We start from the raw sequence: 23880 nt of genomic DNA, 5'->3' as shown, positions 1-23880 counted from the left end.
GCCAGCCCTGCCCTCTGGCAGTGGGAGCCATTCCCTGGCTCCTGTCCCTCCAGGCCTTGAAAACTGTTTCTACCCACCTTCACAGGGAAGTTTCTAATCCAAAACTGCCCTCTTGTCAGTTTGAAGCCATTCCCTCTTGTCCTCTGCTTCCATCCCTTGCCCAAAGCCCCTCTTTTGGAGCCCCTCTAGGCACAGCAAGGGGCTCCAAGGGCTCTTTGGATCCTTCTCGAGACAAACAGCCCCAGCTCTTTCTGTAGGAGCCCACACTCACACAATGCTAATGAAAGGACAACATCTGTGTGTTCAGTCCAGAAATAAAAGCTGGACAACACTGGTCCCTATGTTATAAAGTAAAAGCAGTTCTCCCTTCTTCATCTCTTCATGTACCCCGTCACTTGCTCTGCGTCTGAGTCCGAAGAATCGCTTCCCTCAGAGGAAGAGGAGGCGTTTTGCCACTCATGGAAGTCATTAGAACAAGGTGCTCCCTGCCCACTTCCCGCATCCTCCAGCAGCTTTTCCTGCACAGCATGAGCACAGTGCCAGTCACCGGCATCCTGCTGGGCCGGGGCAGCAGCTGCAGAGCCGTGCCCGTCCTGCTCCAGGGTTCCCAGCAGCACCGTGTGCAGGCTGATGGTGAAGCACTCGCTGCTCCCCTGGGGCTGACAGCTGTCCCCAGGGAGAGGGCTCAGGGACTCGTTCCTGGTGTCTCTGTCCCCTTCAGGGTGCCCCTGGTGCTCCTGTGGCTCAGCAGCTGGCGTGTCCCCAGCCCGGCTGCTCACTGAGTACTGCCTCAGGCTGCTGGAGGTGTCCCAGCCCTGGGGGACACTGCCCCTGCCCAGCCTCTCCCGCCTCGCGTAGTTGTGGTCACACAGGGCACTGCTGTCACTGGCGTCGCTGTCACTGTCACTGCTGTCACTGTCGTCACTGGCACTGCCTCTGCAGCCCCTGGCCTTGCTTTTCACCTCTCTGGGGATGATCTCCACAGAGGCCAGCGTTTCTGACTCAGACACCCAAGGTGAGTAGGCCAACTTCCTGATGCATGCCTGGAAGAGGAATTAAATCAACTCAGCCACTTTCGCACATATGCACACAACACCATGGAAAAAAAAATCCCAAATAACCTCCAGCCATGAAGCTGTCAAACAAATGGTCCCTCATGTGCCACAGTTTGGGCTTTTTCTGGAGAGTTCAGGGTATCTAGGATCATTCCTTCTTTTCCATTCCTGAACATCACAGAACCCCTGAATGGCTTGAGTGGGAAGGGATCTTAAAAGATCATCACATTCCAATCCCCTGCCATGGCAGGGACACCTCCCACTGTGCCAGGCTGCTCCAGCCCCAGTGTCCAGCCTGGCCTTGGGCACTGCCAGGGATCCAGGGGCAGCCCCAGCTGCTCTGCCCACCCTGTGCCAGGGCCTGCCCACCCTCACAGGGTGAGCTGAGTCTTGTCACTCACTCAACTCTTGCAGTCACCTCTATCACAGCTGAGCAATTTTCACATCCTTTAGAAATTATCTTTTGAAGCGATCGTCGCCATTTTAACATGCCATGCCCTGTCTTCCCTCTGCACTTCACAGGATTATTTAATATTTGAAGCATTCATCATGTTGACAATAAAAAAATAAATAAACCTTAGACAGTCCTTAGTAACGTGTTCAGCAACTGTTGGGATGTGAGTGATGACATAGCAAAGGACAGAAACGTGGAAAAAGTCTTAGAAAAAAGTGATACCCATCTGCTCTGGGTATGTTTGTAGAAAATGAAAAATATTTATGCTAAAAAGCTCTACAGAACTGAATGTAAAAGAAGTCAGAGACTGTAAAAAATAGAACAAGCAAGAAAAGATAAAATATAGAAACAAGAAATCTTAGGTTTTTTGCTTGAAATTTAGTGGCAATTCAATCTATGGAAATAAATTAGCTGGCTCTGGACTGGCTCCCTCTGTGCTTAATCACAGAAGAAGTCCAAGAGAGATTATTTTATTATTATTAAACAGTGGAACAACTTCTCCTCCAGTCTCTCCTCACAGGGGAGACAGCTTCTCCAGTCCTCTGCTCACCCCTGCCCTGCTCTGGACCCACTCCAGCCTGTCCACATATTCTGTGCCCCGTGGGGACCAGAACTGGGTGGAATATTCCTGGATGTTCCCCCTGAGCAGGGTGGGATGATCCTCTCTGTTAGTATCTTGTCACAGAAATAGCGAGAAATGGTTTTGAATATTTGTTCTGAAGATCAGACAAAACTTAGCAGCCCAGAGATCATCTTTGACTGAGGTAAACTGCAAATGCAAACATTCTGTGCTCTTACAGAACTTGAACCTAAAGCACAAGATTGCAAATTCCAGCTGCTGCCAGGCAGAAAGGGCAGATCCGAGAGCTGTTACATACCAAGGTCTGAGGAAGGGAAAACTTCGGGAAAATGAAACCTGCTGCATGCACACACTTGAGGACTGCAGCAATGATCAGTGAAACACAGAGAGCACCTGCCACTGCAGCTTCATGATACCCTGGAGTGAAAAAATCAAACACACATGGAGGAAGTGTCCCACCACCACATTCCAGATCTCCCAGTCACAACAGCTATTAGGAATCACCAATAATTTTGGTTAGAAGGGACCCGTGAAAGTCAAATTCAAAACACGACCAAATCCCAAATTAGCATCAGGAGTTACAAAAGAAGTGACTCCATCTTTCTGCAGAGTTTGTGGAGACCTGTATGGCTCAGGGGATTGCCAAGAGATTTGTTGCCCCAAAGTCAGTGGGGTTTTATATTTCACTCCTCAAGACCCACAATGGTTCTCTCTTGGAATGTTTATCTCTACGAGTGAGGTTCCAAGGGACAGCACCAGGGATCAGCTGGAGCTGGGCCAGGAGGGTTTAGGTTGGATTTTAGGGAAAGGTTCTTCCCCAGAGGGGGCTGGCACTGCCCAGGCTCCCCAGGGAATGGGCACGGCCCCGAGGCTGACAGAGCTCCAGGAGCCTTTGGACAGCGCTGCCAGGGATGCCCAGGCTGGGGTTGTGGGGGTCTGGGCAGGGCAGGGCTGGCACTGGGGGATCCCTGGGGGTCCCTCCCAGCTCAGGATATTCTGGGATTCTGTGATCACTTGTTTTTTAGGACTGAACTGTAAGTGTCCCTACACCAAGACCAGCCCCCTGCCCCACAGCTCCCTTACCTTGCCGAGCCTCCGAGTCTGTGGTGACACATTTCCATGGGGAGGGGACAGAATTCTTGTTCAGGGATGCAGTGACCCCCACGGACACACAGTAATTTCTGCTGGGATACAATTCCTCAATGACAGTACTGAACAGCTCTTCAGTGGTTCTCTGCCGTGGCCTCTGCCATGAAGAACAGTGTTTTGGAGTCAGTTATTGGCTGAAAAGAGCCCCTGCTCACTCCTCCAGACCTGCCCCCCTGCAGTGAAAGCAAACTCTGCTGGCCATGTGAAACATTCTGCTGGCCATGCTCTCTCTTTTCTTCTAAGCAATCTATTTTTATGTTTTCTTTTGCTTCTAGTCACATACTTGGTTTTGGGAACCTGTTAACCATCAGAGCCATTTTATGCCCTCTGTGTTCCCCCCCTAAAGCACAACTATTCCCAAATTTGCCTACCTTATGCTCTCCATCCTGTGATTTCAGTGTGATGTCATAATCCAGCTCTTCATAGATATCAATTAAAGACAGCAGCTTCCCCTTGGCTCTGAAGTGAGAGGCTGGCAGCTTTATGGTGACATTGATGCAGTTTGGACAGGAAGTGATATTCACTTCTGGTGGTCCCAGAATTGCTGTTGGAAAACAAGAAAGAGGAAAAAATGATGGAAAACATACACACTTTATCCAGCACCAATGCCATTTCTGTGATGCACACAGAGCTGGCTCAGCACACTCCAGAGAGGTCACTGCTGTAAATCCACAAGGCCTTGCAACATTTAACTTCCACAGCCAAATCATCATTTCCCACTTGGCCAGATTTTAAAGGGAAAGGAGTGGAAGGAAGAAGCAGAAAGGGGACAGAGGCTTTGCTCCAGCTTCACAGAAATGTGATCTCTGTATCTACCTGAGACTGAAGGTGAGGTTAAAGTACAGAATAGAATCCTGGAATGGGTTGGGTTGGGAAGGACCTCACAGCCTATCCAGTGCCACCCCTGCCATGGCAGGGACACCTCCCACTGCCCCAGGCTGCTCCCAGTGTCCAGCCTGGCCTTGGGCACTGCCAGGGATCCAGGGGCAGCCCCATCTGCTCTGGGAATTCCATCCCAGCCCCTGCCCACCCTGCCAGGGAACAATTCCCAATTCCCAATCTCCCACCCAGCCCTGCCTTCCTTCAGCTGAAAGCCACTCCCCCTTGTCCTGTCCTTTTTCTTAAACCAGCTGCTGAGAGACTGCAGGGCTCCTCCTCAGGATGTTCTCCTTGTCCCACTCCCCTCATTCCCTACAGTGTTCCCTCATTTCTGACTCTGGAAGGGGACACAGCAGCTGCCTCTGCTGAGCTCAGGGGAAACATCATCAGTTCATCCTCCACAGCTCTCCAGCTGCTCCTCAGTATCTGCCTCTGTTAGCTGAAAACTCCATTTTAAGCAGAGCCAAAGGTGAATAATAAAGACAAGTATCTTCAGCAAGGAAAAGGGCAGACTGATGCACAAACAATCAATCTCTTCCCTACACCTGGTGCAGACTTGGCATTTTTTAACTCAACATTCACTATTTGAACACACAAAAATAATGCTGTTTTTTAAGTTATGTACCTTACACAGTCAGGAGATTTTTACCTGGTGTTTGTCAATGCACAACTGTATTTCCTTTATATTTATAATGTATTTATTTCAAAACCAGAGCCTCGCTCATTTATCAGAACTACTCATTTTAGAAACCTATCTTTAGGCTTTGTAACAGATATATGAAACACTATATACAAATAGCCACCAACCCAGCCAGTGTGGAGTCTTACAGCAAAGGCAGCAGAACATAACTCAGGCATCAGCTGCTAATGAAAACTACAAAAAGAAACGCAGAGAGAGATCTTACTCTCAGTGAGCGGCACAAAGCGCAGCACAGACGAATTGAGCACCTGAGCTCCTCCAATGCTCTGAACAAGTGCAGAATACTCAGTGGATGTGTCCTTGAACTCCTCTGTCAGCTCACAGGAGAGCAGGGCAATGCCTGAACACTGCCGAGCACTCATCCAGCTCTGGCTCCTGCAGAAAAGAGCAGAAGAGTCTCAATTCTCTGATGTGAGAAGGCACAGGAGTGTGAGGAGGGCATTTCTCCGGGGAAAAAAAACAACAAACAGAAAAACTAAGAAAACACCAAGAAAAACAGAGAAAACCTCAGCCTTACTATTTTCACAGAATCCAGGATATCTGAGGCTGGAAAAGCCCTCCCAGCCCATGCAGTCCCAGCTGTGCCCCGTGCCCACCTTGTCCCCAGCCCAGAGCACTGAGTGCCACCTCCAGGGGACACCTGCAGGGATGGGCACTCCAAAGCTCCCTCCTCTTTGAGTCAATAAACATTAAAAGCAGAATTTTGCCTTATTTTGTGTGACTTGCCTGTGGTCTCTGTACAGCACGTTGTAGGATGCCGGCACAGCGGGGTCATGTTCTGCCTGCCAGGTCAAAATGTGCTGGAAATTGTGGGAGTCCATCTGGAGGTTGTAGGGAAGCCCCTCCAAAATTCTTTCTAGAGAGGAAAAATAACAAAAAAACAAACAAACAAAAAAAAAAAAAAAACCAACAAACAATTCTGAGCTTTGCAACAATTCTAATAAATAAACCCATTCAGAGCAGCTCAGGATTTGCCCCAGAAAGCAGCCACATGGGAGAGCTCAGCACAACAGACACAGGAATGCAAAGCACTGTGCACATGGAGTATATTTCTCTTTCTCCAAAAAGCATGAAGTTCCAAAATGATGATTGGTGAGGATGTGCAAGCCATGAAATGTGTTAGGAAAAGCATTTTAAACATGGTAACACTCTTACCAGGCAGGCTGCAAACAGCTGTAGACAGAAAGGTGAGGCACACTGGAAAGTGAAACTCTGTATTAATGCATTGGTGAATCCACAGGACCTGCCTTTTATTTCAAATATTCATTTGCAACAATTGGATTCATACACAGTACTCCCAGGTGGAAATGTTACTTTCTTTCACATCTTGCCAGACTTCCATACACTTCCCTCCTTCTCCAGAGCCTGGGAGAAGTGTCCATGAACCTGGGGTTCTGAGAAGGAGCTGGCTCCTGGATCCAGACGCTGTTCCCTCCATGTGAGGTTCAAGACTCAGTGTCAGCAAAAACACCCATGATGTTCTCATCAAATCATGACTCAGAGGACTCTGACTGTATTTCAAACACCTTTTCAAGCCATCCCAAGAATTTTAGAACTGATCTGGGAAAAGATTCCATTATTGCTTGACTCGCCCTCATGGATCTCAGAATGGTTTGGGTTGGAAGGGACCTTAAAGAACACCTAATTGCACCCCTGCCATGGGCAGGGACACCTCCCACTGTCCCAGGCTGCTCCAAGCTGGCCTTGGGCACTGCCAGGGATCCAGGGGCAGCCACAGCTTCCCTGGGCAATCCTGCCACTCCAGAGGTTCCTACATCTTCCTGTAAAACCTCCCTAGGAGGACTTTGATCCACCCAGGGTCTCTCTGCATCCAGGCTTCTTTTCCGTGACCAACCCAGCTTCTCATTATTCCCATCTTTTCACAGTGCTTCAAAACACTTGAAGTTTTTGTTCTGACTCTTCTATTTTTTTTCTCAAGACCCTTCAGCCTCCCTTCTGCTTTGAGTGCAACAAGGAGAAACTTCCTGTTCTTGTTTTAAGGCATTTTGTGGTCATGCCTCTGACTCAGATGCCGATTCCCACACTCAGTTGGCCAAAGCAGTCACTACTTTAATTCCAAACACATTTCTTCTCTGTTTTACACAATTTCCATGGGAAAATCTGGAGAGTTCCTTCCTTATCTTCTATAAAACTCTCTTTTGCCTTGACCTGTTTTGTTAAAAAGATGTACCACAGTCACCATGACTGTGAAAAGAGAAAGCTGGGCCTTGAATCAGAAAATTTAAACAATCTTTATGGGATCCACAAATAATGGGTTTAACTGTAACTAAATGTAGAACAATGGAGAAGAAAATCACCCAATTGGAAAAGAAAACATCCAGTGGGGATAAATAAAGCAATATTTAAACTATAATAATTATTATCAGAACACAAGCTCAGATTTGAAATAAATTGTGTCTGCTGAATTGCTGCTCTATTCCATTTAGCATTATTTGATGTTTCAATGCCTCTTCTCTAGCCAAACCAAATTCCTTTCAGTTCAGAGCTCCCACTGCCTCTGAACTTTGTTTCAACAAACAAGTTTAGCAAAGGAAGTCAAACAGTTGCAAAACTGTTTGTGACACACTCAAACAAAGGAGACACAGCCAAGACAAATATCTTAGAACAAGCAACTGGGAAGATTAAGCCTGGGGAAATACAGATGGTCTGGAAACTGTGTGGGGAATCTTCTACAGCATCTTGGCCTATCAGGAGTTTCTACCAGCCCTGGCAGTGTCCCAGGCCAGGCTGGACACTGAGCTTGGAGCAGCCTGGGACAGTGGGAGGTGTCCCTGCCATGGCAGGGGTGGCACTGGGTGGGCTCTGAGGTCCCTCCCAACCCAAACCAGTGTGGGGTTGTGGGATGACGATCTGACCCTTTTTACAGAATTAAAGGATCCTAACAAACCCCCTTCTCACAAGTACAGCTCAGCCAAACTGTGCTTGTTTCACCTGCTAATCCAGAAACTGAGGAGTGCTGGGAAAACTCAGAATAAAAAGTAAAAACTCTCACATGTAACTGAGAGTTCCTGGACGTGCAGGGAGGCAGAACCATGGAATGGCATGGTCTGAACTGGCAGGGATGTTAAAGCCCACCCAGTGCCAGCCCTGCCATGGCAGGGACACCTCCCACTGTCCCAGGCTGCTCCAGCCCCAGTGTCCAGCCTGGCCTTGGGCACTGCCAGGGATCCAGGGGCAGCCCCAGCTGCTCTGGGAATTCCATCCCAGCCCCTGCCCACCCTGCCAGGGAACAATTCCCAATTCCCAATCTCCCATCCAGCCCTGCCCTCTGGCAGGGGGAGCCATTCCCTGGCTCCTGTTCCTCCAGGCCTTGTCCCCAGCCCCTCTCCAGCTCTCCTGGAGCCCCTTCAGGCCCTGGCAGGGGCTCTGAGCTCTCCCTGGAGCTTCTCCTCTCCAGGTGAGCACCCCCAGCTCTCCCAGCCTGGCTCCAGAGGGGCTCCAGCCCTGCTCATGGTTTATGCACAGAACGGAGCATGCAGGGGTAACACAACAGATCCCGACTCTGGGAATTACTCCAGGGAGAGTTCTACAATAACCATGATGGTTTCTTGTTGGAGTCCAGGACAGAATGCCACGGCCGACCTGCTGGACAGAGCTCAGCAGGTCGGAGAAAGAATCTTATGGATAAGGGAAAAGGAACACCCTTGAGAAGCCGACCCTACGCATTCCAGACTTCTTCTTTGGCTGCTCAGGCTGGGAGGAAAAAGACTTTTACACTCTTGGGGTCATCCCGACACCCAGACCCTGAGATGTTCTTACTTCATTAACTCAGCAGGATTATTAATGAATTCGTGAGCTCCCTGCAGTGCTGCTCTTTAGCCCAAAGGCTAAGGTACTTACCAAGCTGACAGAGAGGCACTGGCACATCCATTGGGGTTCTCATGGAGATTAACAAACAAACCTCTCTGCTTGCAAAAGGAACATTTTGCTTCGCTTCCTACAAATACGTGAAAAACAAGCACAATTTACTAAATTATCACAGTCAATTACCTTAGTAAATAATTTTTAAGTAACCCAACGTTTCTGTAATGAGCTGTTTTACACTCTCCAGTGTCTGAGGGAGGACAGTGGCTACTGGGGGAGTAACTGGAAGAGTTACTGGGGGGGGGCACTGATCTTTATCATTTTATGGCAATTTTTGTCCATTTTCATGGCAACAGCACTTCCCTTTTTCCACGGGGAATGGGCTCCTACCACTTCAAATAAAGCAGAAGCCTCTGTATGATTATTTATATTAACTTTGCATTAAGATAGTATCTGAAAATTCAATGCCACTCACTCTAACTTCATTAATACAATGGAAACAAGCCTTGCTTGGCTTTGTTTGAAATATACTCATCACCATTGTAAGAAACATTTCCAGAAAGAGAAAAGATGAACAGGGAGCTTAGAAAAAATTAATTATAAAGAAGTTATTAGGTTTATGTTACAATTTTTAATGCATAAAATCTATTAAAATAATCCTTCTCTTCACTGTTTTTTTTTTACTCTATTTAACATCCCCATAATATTAATATCCACAGGACCTGGTTTTGAGTTAGCTGGGCAAAGGTATATCTATTTCTAAAGAATCTTCCCCTCAGGTTTAACAAAAATTAACTGCTTTTTAACTTAACATTATTTGCAAATACAACTGGAATTATCTTCTCTGCAAAACAACCAGTTTAAAATCATGCCAGAGAACACTCTGTATATTCATATATTAATATACTAATAAATAACCCTGTATATTCATGTCTTAACAGAGGACAGAAGTCATCTGTTAAATTCAGATGAACTAAAACCCCTTATCTGAGAAGTCAATCTCCCTGTGCTCAAAGTTCTGGCAGGAAATAGGAAATCACTGGATAAATGTTAGGAACTTGGCTCTGTGCAACTGACAATTCCACAGCCTCAGGGAATGTTCTATTCCCCTCACTTTACTACTTCATTCAAGCAAAAGTCATTCCAAAGAGCAGCTGCACCTGCAGTTGGGATTTCCCAGGTTGTTCAAAGTGTTCCCTCCAGGAGAAAGCTTGGGGATGCTGGATTCACTTGTAAAACAATTTCCTTTCCCTGTTAACCCTTGCAGCTCACGCCAGGCCCTGTCCAAAGCACTCCCTGCCCAGAGGGATGTGTGGTGTGTACCTTGGATCCTTGCTGGCCATGCTGCCAGGACCACAGTCCCACTCTGGGAATCACACCAGGCTCCCGTGTGCCTCTGGCTGCTGAACAAAGGAGTCTCCTACATGAGGCATACTCAAAGTCCAGTTATTTGTTCAGCACCCTCCAATGCCTGAGAAAATGTGATAAAATGGGTTCATCTCCAGGATTCCACAGCTGTCTAAAGCTGGATGTCCTCTGCAGGGAGATTCCAGGGGAAAACCATTTCTGTCAGAACTGTGACGAGCTTTTGCTACTCCTCCCCTTCAGAGCTGCAGCAGTGCCTGTGGAGAAGCCATGGAAACAGCAGTGAGTGCAGGCCCTGAGGCCAGGCTGTGGCCACAGGAGACCCCAGGAGCAGCCTGGAGCCCCAGTGCTCCCACGGCTCAGGGGACACAGGCACAGCAGCCACAGCTGGAGCTCAAGGAATCACACACTGGCTGGAGCTGGAGGGACTCTAAACCTCATCCCATTCCACCCTTGCCATGGCAGGGACACCTCCCACTGTCCCAGGCTGCTCCAGCCCCAGTGTCCAGCCTGGCCTTGGGCACTGCCAGGGATCCAGGGGCAGCCCCAGCTGCTCTGGGAATTCCATCCCAGCCCCTGCCCACCCTGCCAGGGAACAATTCCCAATTCCCAATCTCCCAGCCAGCCCTGCCCTCTGGCAGTGGGAGCCATTCCCTGGCTCCTGTCCCTCCAGGCCTTGTCCCCAGTCCCTCTCCAGCTCTCCTGGAGCCCCTTCAGGCCCTGGCAGGGGCTCTGAGCTCTCCCTGGAGCTTCTCCTCTCCAGCTGAGCACCCCAGCTCTCCCAGCCTGGCTCCAGAGGGGCTCCAGCCTAGTGACTCTCAGGTTCAGGCTGGATGGTGTTATACTTGCTTCCAATCAGAAAAGAAAAAAAAAAAACCAGCTTTGAGGTTTTGAAAGTCAGTGGCTCATATTTCAGAAAAACTCTCCCCCAGTTCTCTGAAACAAGCAGATGGTCTATTTATTTACACAAATCAGCTTATGGGAATACTGAGAGAGGCAGAGACACTGACGGCCAGCAGGGATGTCTGCAGAGGAACCTCTGAGACTGCCCAGGCAGGGCCACCGGCAGCAGTGACACAGGAACGTGCCAGGGGGTTTGGGATGTCTCCAGAGAGGGAGACTCCAGCCCCTGCCTGGGCAGCTCTTCCAGGGCTCTGCCCCTCCAGGGAAAGAAGTTCTTCCTCAGGCTGGGCTGGAACTGTTGTGTTTTGGTTCCTGGCCATTGCTCCTTGTCCTGCCACTGGCACCACGGAGCAGAGTCTGGCACCATCCTGGCACCCTTGGAGCTCTATAAAATCCTGAATCCAGCCGAGCCAGGGAACCACGCTGTGCCTGTAGCATTATTCCCACCCTCAACTGCTGGGAGACTTTGGATTAACCACTTCTAAAGATATGAAATCACTTAACCTCAATAACCTAAGGCCATTACCAACAGCGCTTTACCCATGGGCTGCCACAGTGCTGGGGAGGAGACAGCCTCAGGCTGGGCCAGGGCAGGCTCAGCTTGGCCAGCAGCAGGAATTTCCCCATGGAAAGGCTGCTCAGGCCTGGGCAGGGGCTGCCCAGGGAGCTTTGGAGAGCCCATCCCTGCAGGTGTCCCCTGGAGGTGGCACTCAGAGCTCTGGGCTGGGGACAAGGTGGGACTGCATGGGCTGGGAGGGCTTTTCCAGCCCCGGGGATCTGGGATCTGCCCCCGAGCGGGGGACACAGCGAACCAGGCCTGAGACAAGGGGCGCTGCAGAGCCCACGGCAGCCGCTGCTCCTCACAAACACCAGGCCTCGGTGCGATTCCCTCACCAAACCCATCCCCAGGCACCTCCCAGGCTACGGCCGGGGGCAGTGCCGAGAGTGGGACGCTGCCAAAGGCGAACCCGGCGCGTTTTTGGGGCTCCGTGTGCGGTTCAGGGGGCGCCGCTCGGGCCCGGGCCCCTCACGGCGCCAGCACAGCACTCCCGGAGCCGCGGAGCCCGCCAGGAATCGCCTGGAGCAGCCGGGCAGCGGACCGGACCGCTCCCCTCACCCGGCCGAGGGAGCGCGGCCCCGCTCGCCTCAGGGAACCGCTCCATTGTCACCGCAGGGCCGCGCCCAGGGGCAGCGTGGGGACAGGACAGCGCACACACCGCCACCTTCCAGCCGTACCTCGCGGCGAGCACGCCCCACGGGGTCCGCTCCGGCTCCTCATCGCTCCTTATCGCTCCTTATCGCCCCTCACCGCCGCCCGCAGACCCCCGGCTGCCGCGGACGCCGGCGCCCAGCGGAAAATGGCGGTGGGGACGGGGCGAGAGGGACCCGCCCCTCCGCATGGGCCACGCCCACGCGCGGCTGGACCACGCCCCCACACGGGCCAGCCACGCCCCAAGGCCCTCATGCCACGCCTCCATCCATTAAGCCCCGCCCCTTCGCCGCAGGCCCCGCCCAGCGGCGCCATGGCGGCGCTGCCTCGGCGGCGCCGGTCTGTGCCCGCACTCGCGGAAAGGCCTTTGCTGCTTTTATTTCGGTTTCTGCTTTTATTTCCGTTTCTCTCACTCGGCCGGGCCCGCTCCACCCCCGGCTCTGCCGTGTGCGCTGTGCGAAAAAGCTGCGGGAGCGGTGGCTGCTCCCCTTCCACGTTGACAGAATCAGAGTCGCAGCAGGTTTGGGTTGGAGGGACCCTGAATCCCAGCCAGTGCCACCCTGCCAGGGCAGGGACACCTCCCACCGTGCCAGGCTGCTCCAGCCCCAGTGTCCAGCCTGGCCTTGGGCACGGCCGCGGATCCAGGGGCAGCCGCAGTTCCTGCGGTGCCGCGGGAAGGGAAGGGCCCTGCGGGTCCTGCTCCATGGGCAGCAGGATCAGAGTCAGCCGTGCCCTGGAGCCAGGAGGGACAGCCCTGTGCTGGGGACACCGGGGCCACCATCACTGCCCAGGGGGAAGGGATGGTCCCGCTCTGCTCTGGGCTGGGGCAGCCTCGCCTCCAGTGCTGGGGACAGTTCTGGCTGTCTCAATAAAGGATCAGAAGCTGTTGGAAGGTGTCCAAAGGAGGGACACGAGGATGGAGAAGGTCTGGAGGGGCCCCCCGAGGTCCTGGGGTCAGCTCAGCCTGGAGCAGCCTGAGGTCAGAGCTCCCCGGGGCTGCAGCTCCTCCCGAGGGCAGCGCAGGGACAGCTCCGATCTCTGCTCTGGGACAGGGACAGCACCCAGGGAGCGCCGGGGGCTGGGCCAGGGCACCTCAGGCTGGAGAGCAGGGAAAGGTTCTTCCCCAGAGGGGGCTGGCACTGCCCAGGCTCCCCAGGGAATGGGCACGGCCCCGAGGCTGCCAGAGCTCCAGGAGCCTTTGGACAGCGCTGCCAGGGATGCCCAGGTGGGGTTGTGGGGGTCTGGGCAGGGCAGGGCTGGCACTGGGGGATCCCTGGGGGTCCCTCCCAGCTCAGGACATTCTGGGATTCTGTGATTCACTGTCCACCCTGTGCCAGCCCCTGCCCACCCTGCCAGGGAACAATTCCCAATTCCCAATCTCCCATCCAGCCCTGCCCTCTGGCAGTGGGAGCCATTCCCTGGCTCCTGTCCCTCCAGGCCTTGTCCCCAGTCCCTCTGCAGCTCTCCTGGAGCCCCTTTAGGGCTCGTTGTCCCCAGACCATTCCATGGGTGGATCCATAGCCCAGGGTGTGCTGTCCCTGGCGGGTCAGTCCCTCGCAGGGCTGTTCCCTGCCCAGCCAGGCTGGGTGAGGAGCAGCTCGGGCCATGGCAGTGCCCTGGGCAGGGCAGGAGGTGTTTGAGGAACCAGCTGAAATGCTGAATTTCCTGTTCACTGCAGCATCTGCCCTCTGTTTCTCAGTTGCAAAACAAAGTTACAGAAAAGAAACCTGGAGAGTTCACTGCGATTTCCCTGGTACAGAGAATCCAACCTGATTTAAAACCAAATTGGAATTGGGTTGGTTGGGATGGACCTTAAAGCTCGTCTGGTTCCATGCCGCAAGCAGGGAGCCTCCCAGCAGCCCAGGCTGCTCACTTTGCTCTCAGTTTGCTCTTTCTGGAGGGCATTGGCAGAAGCATTTCCTTCCGTGGTTTAGTGTTTGATGTGTGAATTTGGAGCAGAAATCTTGATTTCTGCTGGGAACGTCATCTTGCACAGCCTGAAACATCCTGTTTTCTACTGTTCCTGTACCACAGGGGCCTTCTGTCTGTGTTGTTGTCACTGGCGGTTTCAGCTTGCAGAATAATTGCCACAGTAGTTGGTAAAACTACTGTGCCCTTTGCAAAGAAATGGAGAATAAAAAATATGTCTTTATATTTTTGCAGTCTTGATTTTTTCTGTGTGGGCTCTTCTGAAACTTCAGTGTATCCAAAACTAGGAAAGACTGCTCCATCCTTCTATTTTTTAAAATTTGTGTACTGTCCTTTTTTTTTTTTTTTTCCGCATGTTCATGTTTTCATGTTTTGCAGTCTTGGCTCAGAAAGAATTTTAAAATGTGCAAGATTTTGAGAAGTATTTCTCTACATTTTCCCCAATTAAAAAAACTGGGATGTGTCTTTCTTTGGCCTGAAGGTGATGCTGTTTCTCTAGGAAAAAGTACTGGAAAAGCCATTGGGAAGTCTGGTGAGAGATACCTGTGTTAAAATTCAATATACACCGATTTATGCTCTTTGTCTTGGCAAGTTTTCATCAACCCTTTGGAAGATTGAGTTCTGTCTGAGCACCACCTCAGTTTATTAAACCTTCCAGTATGTCATGGATCAGCACACTCAATATAGAAGCCAGTAATTAATTTTTTAAAAATTATTGTTGTTATTGTTATTGTTATTGTTGTTGTTGTTGTTGTTGTTATTGTTATTATTATTATTAATGCAGGTCCTTCCCGTGTGGTGCTGGCCCTGTGCTCTGCCGTGCTGCCAGGTTTGAGGTGGGACAGCAGTGGTTCTTGTCCCCACAAAAGCTGCTTTTACTTGTTTGTTTTGAGAGATTTCCTGTGCAAGGCCAGAGCCACAGCAGCTCTCTGCTGCTCCTTCAGTGACTCATTCCTGTCCCTTTCTGCCACCTCTGGGGTTCGTCTCCAGTTCTGACACCCAGGCACATTTCTGGCTTAGAAACCTGGCGAGAGCCTCGTTTGTGCTGAGAACCCTTTTGTTTTGGGCAAGGTTGTTTGAAATCCCTTTCCAGGCTCAGGTTCCTCCCTGGCAGGGTGGGCAGGGCCTGGCACAGGGTGCCCAGAGCAGCTGGGGCTGCCCCTGGATCCCTGGAAGTGCCCAAGGCCAGGCTGGACACTGGGGTGCTGCCTTGTGCAGGCTGACCTGGAGCAGAGAGTGGACAGGGTCAAAGAATAAAGTAGGGATTTATTAAAAGACCTCCATGTGTGGGAGAGGTTTTACAGCGACTCCTGTGAGCAGAGAGAAGTCTGATCAGAGGATCCATGCTCACCCCTGAAAGAATTTTCTACCAAGGTCATTGACACAGAAACCAAGGAAGAAAGAAGGAGAAATAAGAGAAACCTGCAACTGCCTGTTCCAATAAACACGTGGTTTGTCTTTCCTGACCAGTGAGTAAAGTGTAAACCTCTGAGTTTTGTATGAATGTATAAAAAGCATGCATGCATTAATAAAAACAGTTTGAAGCCTTCTAAAAATGGAGTATGGTGCTTTGTATTGTCTCAACTACGACATCCATGGATCCACCTTGGGCAGCACCAGAGCCCAGCCAGGGCTGCACCCAAGATGAACCCAATTGGTCCCAAAATGCACGAGCGCTCCCGGGGGCTCTCACTGTGATCAGCTCTGCTCCATTGGCACATTGCAGTTCATTGTCCCATTCCAGCTTTAGCCCATGCAGTCCCATCCTGCTTGTTTTCCTCTCTCCAGCCCACGTTGTTTGTGCTCCTGGGCTGAGATTTGGATCATTTGTCCTTGGTACCCAGCTGGAGCAGGAATTGTTTTGTCTCCCTGCTCTGTGCAGAGAGCTCACCATCCCATAATGTGAAGCTCAGAGCTGCACACGAAAGCAGCACAGAACGTGGAAAATAGAAAAGCCAAACCTGAGGCATCACAGAGGTGACTGAACAGAAATCCCCTCTGTTTTCCAAGATCCAGTTTGCTGATTTAACAGGTTGTTTAACACTGGGACTGGGAGAACTCTCTAGGACATATTCAAATCTCTTTCCAACCTCCAGCATCAGACCTTCTGTAGCTTTGCAAAGAACAGCCCAGTGTTTCTGTGCTGAACCTATCAAGGTTTGGCAATGGGAGAAAAGGGGAGATTTTTGGGTTAACCAGGGTGTGTTTCTTTTAACAAGTCAAAGGCCAGGTTGGATGCTGCTAGCTGGTCTGGTGAATGTTATCCCTGCCCATGGCAGAGGGTTGGAACTGGAGGATCTTGAAGATCCCTTCCAACCCAAACCATTCTGGGACTCTATGAAATGAACTCATTCCTGGAAAATCATTAATACCAGAAGATTTTTCTCATTCATTCACACACCTCTTAACACCCAATATAATAACAGTAATAATAAATATTATTTTTAAAGAAGTGAGAGGTCAGGAGCATGTTGTCCTAGATGTCAGTGTCTCATCCATTCATTTCACAGGACAAATGAAGCAAAATCTGCCCCTTCCTTGCCTTTCACACCCCAGAAATTTTAGTTCCTGCTTTAAAAGTTTGCTCCCCACCCTGGCAGCACCACACTGAGTGCCCAGCACTCACCTGGAGGCTCCCAAGCTGGGGCACTGTTGGAACCCTGACTGCTGAGAATTCCAGACTTTCTGTGCCGCCAGGCCCTGACCCCCAGGAGAACACTGCACTGACCTGAGGCCCTGGAGAAGCTTCCAAAATGGAATGACAGAACTGGGATTGTGGGGTGGAGTTTGAACAGAAGTGTGTGATATCACAGGGTGGGAAACTCAGAGTTTAAGGGTTTAGGATGCAGCAATAGATATAAAGCAGGATGGAGGTTTTAGGGTGGAGGCTGCTCCTTCTCCTCCACCTCCTTCTCCATGGGTTTGGGTGGTTTTGTGGAATTGGATAAAAAAGTCCCCATTGCGGGCACGGGTGGTTGGGTATTGGGATAAAAGTGAAAATAATTGAGGTGTCATTTCTTAATTGGACAGTTGATCCTTAAAAGGCCTTGGAGAGAGAGAGATGGGCTCCATTTTTAGTTTGTTGGAGTGAAGTGCTGCAGAGCTCAGGGTTTGTGAGACTGTGACAGAGACAAGAGCTGATAAACATCTGAGTCCCGACCAGAAATACTGTCCACACATTTAATCCTGACCCTGGCAAAAAGGAGTTAAGACTTGACATGGCACCTGTGGTTTCAGTGCTCTCAGACAAATACAAACACAGGAACATGCAATCAGTGTTACCCTCAGCTGGGATTTCACAGCCTGTGGGCTTTAAATCCCCACGGGTTAATCAATATGGATGGCAATTGTTGTCAGTGCACGCACCAGATGAAATAACAATTTCTATTTCTCCTGCTTTGCTCTGCCTCCTCACTAAGGTGGAGCACAGAAACAGCAAAATGATACAGCAGTGGTGGTGGAGCAGTTGGATTTATTTTGTTCCATAAGAGGATGTGGGAAATGAATTTGTAGAAAATTAGGGGAAAAAATTGTAGAAAGTCAAAAAAGAACTTAATCTGACAGAGTCCTTTGGGAGGAGGATGTTGGAAAATCCCAACCACCTTGGTTTGGGAGACATGTGAAGACTGGACCTCAGAGGCTTTTATTTATGTTCTCCCTTCTGTAAACTTCTGGAAGTCCTGGGAAGCTTTTGCTCAGGATTTGACAGACTAACATGGAATGCACATGAACCCGCCCATGGAGACTGAACAAAGGGGATGGATTTTCAGAATTTCAGTGCTCCTGTAGCCCTGCAGTCATTTACTTATCTTACTCACAGGAATAGTCTCAGTGAAATAAATGAGCTGATTAAATGAGTGTGAGTAGAGGGGCTTGGAATGGTAGAGAAAGAGTAGAGAAAGGTGCAGAAGGGGTGGAGAACTTTAATTTCCAGTGGGAATTTCAGCCTCCAAAAGCTGCTGAGCCCTGGACACGGGGAGGCACAAGGATTTCTGCCGCTCTCCCTGGTCTCTGGCTGCTCCCGTAAAGTTTGAGGTTGGGTTGTGCTTTGTGCCTCACAGGAGTTTGAGCAGATGGGAAATGAGCTGTGAGCAGGGTCCTGTCAGGATCACAGAATTCCAGAATCAAGGTGGGAAGAGCCCTCCAGGACCATCCAGTGCCACCAGCATCACCCCAAGCCCTGTCCCCAGGGGCCACATCCAGACTCCTCCTGAGCACTCCCACAGACAGTGACTCCAAACCTCCCTGGGCAGCTCATCCAAGGCCTGACCATTCTGCCAGGGAAATTTTCTTTCCAGTCTCCAACCTGAGCCTCCCCTGGTGCCGTTTGAGGCCATTTCCTCTCCTCCTTTCACTGTCCCTCCTGCCAGGAGCTGTGCAGAGCAGTGAGGTCCCTCCTGAGCCTCCTCTTCTCCAGGCTGAGCATCAGAGAGCTTTGACTTCTCCAGCCTGCCCTAAAGGTGGAGTTTAGAAAGTGCTGGATCTTCTCAGAATCCCAGAATCAAGGCTGGGAAAACCCTTCAGGATCACCCAGTGCCACCCCTGCCCCACCAGCATCACCCCAAACCCTGTCCCCAAGGTCACATCCAGACTCCTCTGGGACAATTCCAGTGACTCCAAACCTCCCTGGGCAGCTCAGCCCAGGGCCTGGCCACTCTGTGAGGGACAGAAATGTTTCCAGTGTCAAATCTGCCCCTCCCTGGTGCCGCTTCAGGCTTTTCCTTTGTGCTGTCCCCGGGGGCAGTGCAGGAGAGGAGATGTGCTGTGGTGCCCTGCAGGAGCTGCACAGCTGTGGGCACAGATTTCATTTCGGTGGGCATCTCCTTCCTGGGGTGTGACAGGAGACTTGCCCTCCCTCGATGCTTTCCTGGCCCTAAATAACCGATAATGGCACAGCAGAGCCTTTTTTCCTGAGGAAATGGTTGTTAATATTCTAATAATGTCATTAACAACGTCATTTGCAGCTCAGCTGGCAGCAAACAACTGCTGCCCTTGTCTCTCCGTGGGATGGGGATTTCCACCTTGCCATGAGGATGCATTTCTGTCAGCTCTGCAATGGGAAATCCAGGAGAGAACAGGTGGCAGTGTGGAAAGAGCCCCAGGGGTGGCAGGAGCAGGGTTCAAGTCTGCTGAGCACACAGACCCTGAGCAGAGGGGTTTCATCTCTGGGGTGTGCCTGACCACGTCCACACTCCTGGGAAACTTCCCTGAAGGGGTGAGCTGGGATGGGGGCATCTCCCCTCCGGCCCTCTTTTCCCTGGAGACCTCTGCAGTGACTTTGGGATTTGTTTTTGTTGTTGTTTGTTGGGTTTTTTTGTTTAGTTTTGTTTTTTCTGCAGATCGTTAACCCTTTATTCCCCCCAAAATGTGAGGTCTTTGCCACCCTTTTAAGCCTTGTAGCCTCCCATGATTGTGGAGAGCAGCAAAACCCCCACTATGGCATGATTTGGTGGTTCCCCTTCCCCTTGTGTGGGTTTTTTTTTGCTGCAGTGAGGATGGGAGGGAGCATTTTGGCCACAGCAGGACCCAGACTGCTCTGGCCGTGGCACTCAGTGGCTGCAGTAATCTGGAGAGTGACCTGGGAACTTCACCTTTCTCTTTTTTTAGCAGAACAGGATGAATACTTACAGGCCTTGAGTGGGAAATCATTGTTTAGCCTGATCCCACTCTTTATTTTGAGGAAATAGTGCAGACTTTTGCCAGAAGATGGCAATTGGAAACACTCATTATAAAACTCCTCCTTTAATTTTACAATTTGAAACACCTCCTAATAAAAGGATCTATTGTAGTGGGGACGTGTTGTTAATTATCATTAGACCCCTGCTTTTGATTAATGCTGCTAATTAGTTTCTGCCCTTGACTTTTCCCAATTAAGGAGTGGATGCCTTGGTGCTAAACACGTGGGCAGATTATCTAATTAGACGAGAGGAGCATGGGCTCTCTTTGTGGGGAATTATTGGAACTTTCAGGAGTTGCTCTGGCTCTGGGGGTGGCACAGGAGGTGCTGGGGCTGCAGGGAGCAGCAGGTGGGTGCCTGGGAGCCTTTTGCTGCTGGCAGTTTGTGAGAAACAGATTTGTGGAGAGTTTTCAGGGTTTAATAGAGGGTTCACACAGCAGGTATTCGTACATAAATTTTGAGATAAGGAATGTTGATTTAGAAATGCCATGGAATGGGGCAGATTGTTGAGAGAGAAATGAAGTTTAAAAAGCAGTTTTAGAGGATGGTCTTACAAATAAGACTGGATCCTTTGGAGAAACAGAACTATGAAAGATGCATTGTAGTGGTGTCCATGAGGGATAGTTTTGGATTATTAACTTTAAGGCATTTACAGCATGGTGTGGCAAAAGCTGACAGGCCAAGAAGCACTGATAACGTACTGTAATTAGGAAATAGTTGGCTTCTGATTGTGATGGCATAAATTGTAACATCTGTATCGTCTCACCCTTCCCATGAGACGGAAAATGGAATAAAAGTTTGTAAAACACCTCTCAGTTACCCCATCTCTGGGTCAAGAAAAGGGTATTATCCAGCAAATTGGTGTTTTGTGTGAGAATAGAACTCATGAGTAATTGTCTTGATTTACACGTGCAAGAAGTGAAATAATCCGTGATTTTCTAATGGAAGAAATTCTCCCGTTCTGTTCTTCCCTTCTCTTCTGAAAGAGGGGCTGGAGTGCACTGCTGGTGCTTTGGGGATCCTGGGGGTGTTTGGTCTGGAAAAAGGGGGCTCAGGGGGGCCACAGCTCCTGACAGGAGGGGCAGTGAGGGGGGTCAGCTCTGCAGCCCTGTCCCAAGGAAAGGAGGAGAGGAAATGGCCTCAAATGGCACCAGGGGAGGCTCAGGTTGGAAAAGAAAAAATGGCATGAAGGAGTGGTCAGGCCGTGGGAAGAGCTGCCCAGGGAGGTTTGGAGTCACTGGAATTGTCCCAGAGGAGTCTGGATGTGACCTTGGGGACAGGGTTTGGGGTGATGCTGGTGGGGCAGGGGTGGCACTGGGTGATCCTGAAGGGTTTTCCCAGCCTTGATTCTGGGATTCTGAGAAGATCCAGCACTTTCTAAACTCCACCTTTAGGGCAGGCTGGAGAAGTCAAAGCTCTCTGATGCTCAGCCTGGAGAAGAGGAGGCTCAGGAGGGACCTCACTGCTCTGCACAGCTCCTGGCAGGAGGGGCAGGGAAAAAACGAGAGGAAATGGCCTCAAACGGCACCAGGGGAGGCTCAGGTTGGAGACTGGGAAAGAAAATTTCCCTGGCAGAGTGGTCAGGCCTTGGATGAGCTGCCCAGGGAGGTTTGGAGTCACTGCCTGTGGGAGTGCTCAGGAGGAGCCTGGATGTGGCCTTGGGGACAGGGCTTGGGGCGATGCTGGTGGGGCTGGGGCACTGCTGGAACCCTGGCTGCTGGGAATTCCAGATTTTCTGTGCTGCCAGGCCCTGACCCCCAGGAGAATACTGCACTGGCCTCAGGCCCTGGAGAAGCTTCCAAAATGGAATGACAGAACTGGAATTGTGAGGGTGGAGTTTGAACAGAAGTGTGTGATATCACAGGGTGGGAAACTCAGAGTTTAAGGGTTTAGAATGCAGGAACAGATATAAAGCAAGATGCAGGTTTTAGGATGGAGGCTAAGAAAAAAAATCCATTTCTGAGGTGGCACTGGATGATCCTGGAGGGCTCTCCCAGCCCCAGTAATTCCAGGATTCCGGGATTTACGCCTTTAGCAAGACAGCCCTTAATTGTGATCTCTCTTTCCACAATCCACTGAGCTCTGTGGAGCAGCTGGAAAGTTGTACCCAACTATCTTGGTCTGAAAGCCAGGTGTCTGCTAAGGAAGGCAGGAGCCTCCTTTGAAATGGGAAATGCAAACTCCCCCCCCGCCGAATTATTATAATTTTGAAATTAAGGGGCTGTCAGGCAAAGATGTGGGACTAGGAGTAACAGAAAGAAAATTAAAAATACAAATGCAATAGTACAAAAAACAAAACAAACCACTGCCAGAGTCAGAACAGAGCTGACCCCCTGTGGGTCAGGGTGGTGGCAGCAGTCCCATTCCATGGTGGCTCAGCCCTCCTGCAGTGCCAGCTGTGCTTCTGCTGGAGCAGGGATCCTGGACAAGGCTGGAGTTTTCCTCTGAAGCTCCAGGGCTGCTGGAGATGGGCCTGGGCTTCCTCTGGGAATGCAGTGGGGAAGAAAGCTGCTCCTCAGGGAATGCAGTGGGGAAGAAAGCTGCTCCTCTGGGAATGCAGTGGGGAAGAAAGCTGCTCCTCTGGGAATGCAGTGGGGAAGAAAGCTGCTCCTCTGGGAATGCAGTGGGGAAGAAAGCTGCTCCTCTGGGAATGGGGTGGGGAAGAAAGCTGCTCCTCTGGGAATGCAGTGGGCAAAGGCTGCTGTGGTGTTCCAAAGTCAGATTGTATCCAGGTAGGAATGCTTGGCTCCTCCCCTGGGCGGAGCATCTCCCCATGGGATGATGGAATTTTCTCAGCCATGCAGGGACACTCACTGGCCATGGACAGAAGATAATTAATAATTAATGGCCCATGAACAGAAGAGATCTCCTGGGGGGAGGGCTGGTTGTGGAAGAGATAAAGAAAACTGCCCAATTAACAGAAGATAACTGCCCTGTTGCCCTGATTTTTAGAAGTGTTACGTTTTCCTTTATAGTTCTTTTAAAAGCTTTAAAGTTCTCATAAATCTTCTTCAATGATATGTTTATATGTTTATACATTTCTACTGGAGTCCTCACACACTGTTCATGTAAATAATGATTGTTTTACACTCTTCTTTGTGAGAAGAGAGAAATGATAGACTGTTAGTTCGACCAGTGTAGTTAGAGAAGTAGTGATTCCATCCTCCAATCCACAGTCACCTCTAGAATTCTATAAATACTAGAAACACAAATAAAACTTTCTCTTTTTTCTCTTTTCAACTCGCCAAACGTCTGTGTACTCGCTTCGTGTCCACCAACAACACTGCCCCACCTCTGACAGATGGAAATTTAATACACACCCCCATTTCCAACCTAGGACACCAGCTTCCCATGTGGCAACGTGTGGGAGCTGCAGGGAACTCCTGTGGAATTTTTGTTGATTTACATCGAGTATTTATTCCAAACCAGCAGGTTTGGGGCCAGGTATGATTATAAAGCGTTCACATCCTGTTAAATGCAGTTTATTCCATTTAGTGCAGTCAAATATCGCAGACGTGTATTTTCACAGCTGATTTTGATGCTATAAATTTGGCTGGCCAGCGTGACCATTCCTTCAGAGCACCGGGAATTCTGTGTATGGAATCCCCTCTCCAAGTGCAGAGTGTTCCTGAGCTGGTGCTGCCCTGTGGTGGAATTTCCTGATCCTGCATATAAAACCAGGAAACCTCATGATCCTTGTTTGCACAAACATCTCCCCTCACACTTCTCCGTAATGCAGGGAAACCCAAAGAGGATTAAAATTAATGAAGGGACAGATCATTTCCAAAGGGTAGAACTGTGCAGATCCTGGACTTCACAAAGCTTAAAAAAACCCCATTTCTTATCTTTATTTTAGAGTAACCCTAAGAGCTTCTCTTTGCTTTGGAAATAAATTTTCCCCTAATTTCTATTTATATTTGGTGTTGCATCCTCGGACTTGGGGGACTTTGGGCCTGTCCTTTCTCTCTAAAATCTCTCTAAAATCTCTCTAAATTCTCTCTAATTTCTCTCTAATTTCTCTCTAATTTCTCTCCTTCTCTGTGCCCCAAATTCTTCTCTGGGATACGACAATAACATTTCTGCCTTTCAAAAAGGACTTTTCTCTCTTTAGCTTTGTTTGATACCAGTTCTGCTTTGTAAGTAACTTTTTCAGC

At 50.1% G+C, this 23880-nt stretch overlaps 1 protein-coding gene and 1 long non-coding RNA gene across 2 annotated transcripts in view; both read right to left on the bottom strand.

Moving 5' to 3' along the window:
- LOC137468105 (uncharacterized) overlaps window positions 1-23880 on the bottom strand; it is a 106913-nt gene that overhangs the window by 344 nt on the left and 82689 nt on the right. The window lies entirely within an intron of this gene.
- IFNAR2 (interferon alpha and beta receptor subunit 2) lies at window positions 37-12276 on the bottom strand. The gene is made up of 10 exons (XM_068179465.1): window positions 12147-12276; window positions 9966-10264; window positions 8679-8775; window positions 5973-6014; window positions 5544-5673; window positions 5023-5192; window positions 3610-3782; window positions 3173-3335; window positions 2388-2506; window positions 37-1043 (listed from the first exon to the last, which is right to left on the bottom strand). The coding sequence occupies exons 3-10, from the start codon at window positions 8719-8721 to the stop codon at window positions 372-374; spliced, it is 1512 nt and encodes a 503-aa protein (XP_068035566.1). The 5' UTR covers window positions 8722-8775; window positions 9966-10264; window positions 12147-12276; the 3' UTR covers window positions 37-371.

The sequence above is a fragment of the Anomalospiza imberbis genome, chromosome 2, assembly GCF_031753505.1.
Source record: "Anomalospiza imberbis isolate Cuckoo-Finch-1a 21T00152 chromosome 2, ASM3175350v1, whole genome shotgun sequence".
Taxonomy (NCBI): domain Eukaryota; kingdom Metazoa; phylum Chordata; class Aves; order Passeriformes; family Viduidae; genus Anomalospiza; species Anomalospiza imberbis.
This window is presented reverse-complemented; position numbering and strand designations above follow the sequence as displayed.

Coding starts and splice junctions, on each gene's coding strand:
- IFNAR2 (XM_068179465.1), bottom strand. CDS start 8,721: ATGAGAACCCCAATGGATGTGCCAGTGCCTCTCTGTCAGCTTG. Junction 3,783..5,022: donor CTTTGTGCCGCTCACTGAGA/GTAAGATCTCTC, acceptor GTTTTCCAACAG/CAATTCTGGGACCACCAGAA. Junction 2,507..3,172: donor AGACTCGGAGGCTCGGCAAG/GTAAGGGAGCTG, acceptor TTTTCACTCCAG/GGTATCATGAAGCTGCAGTG.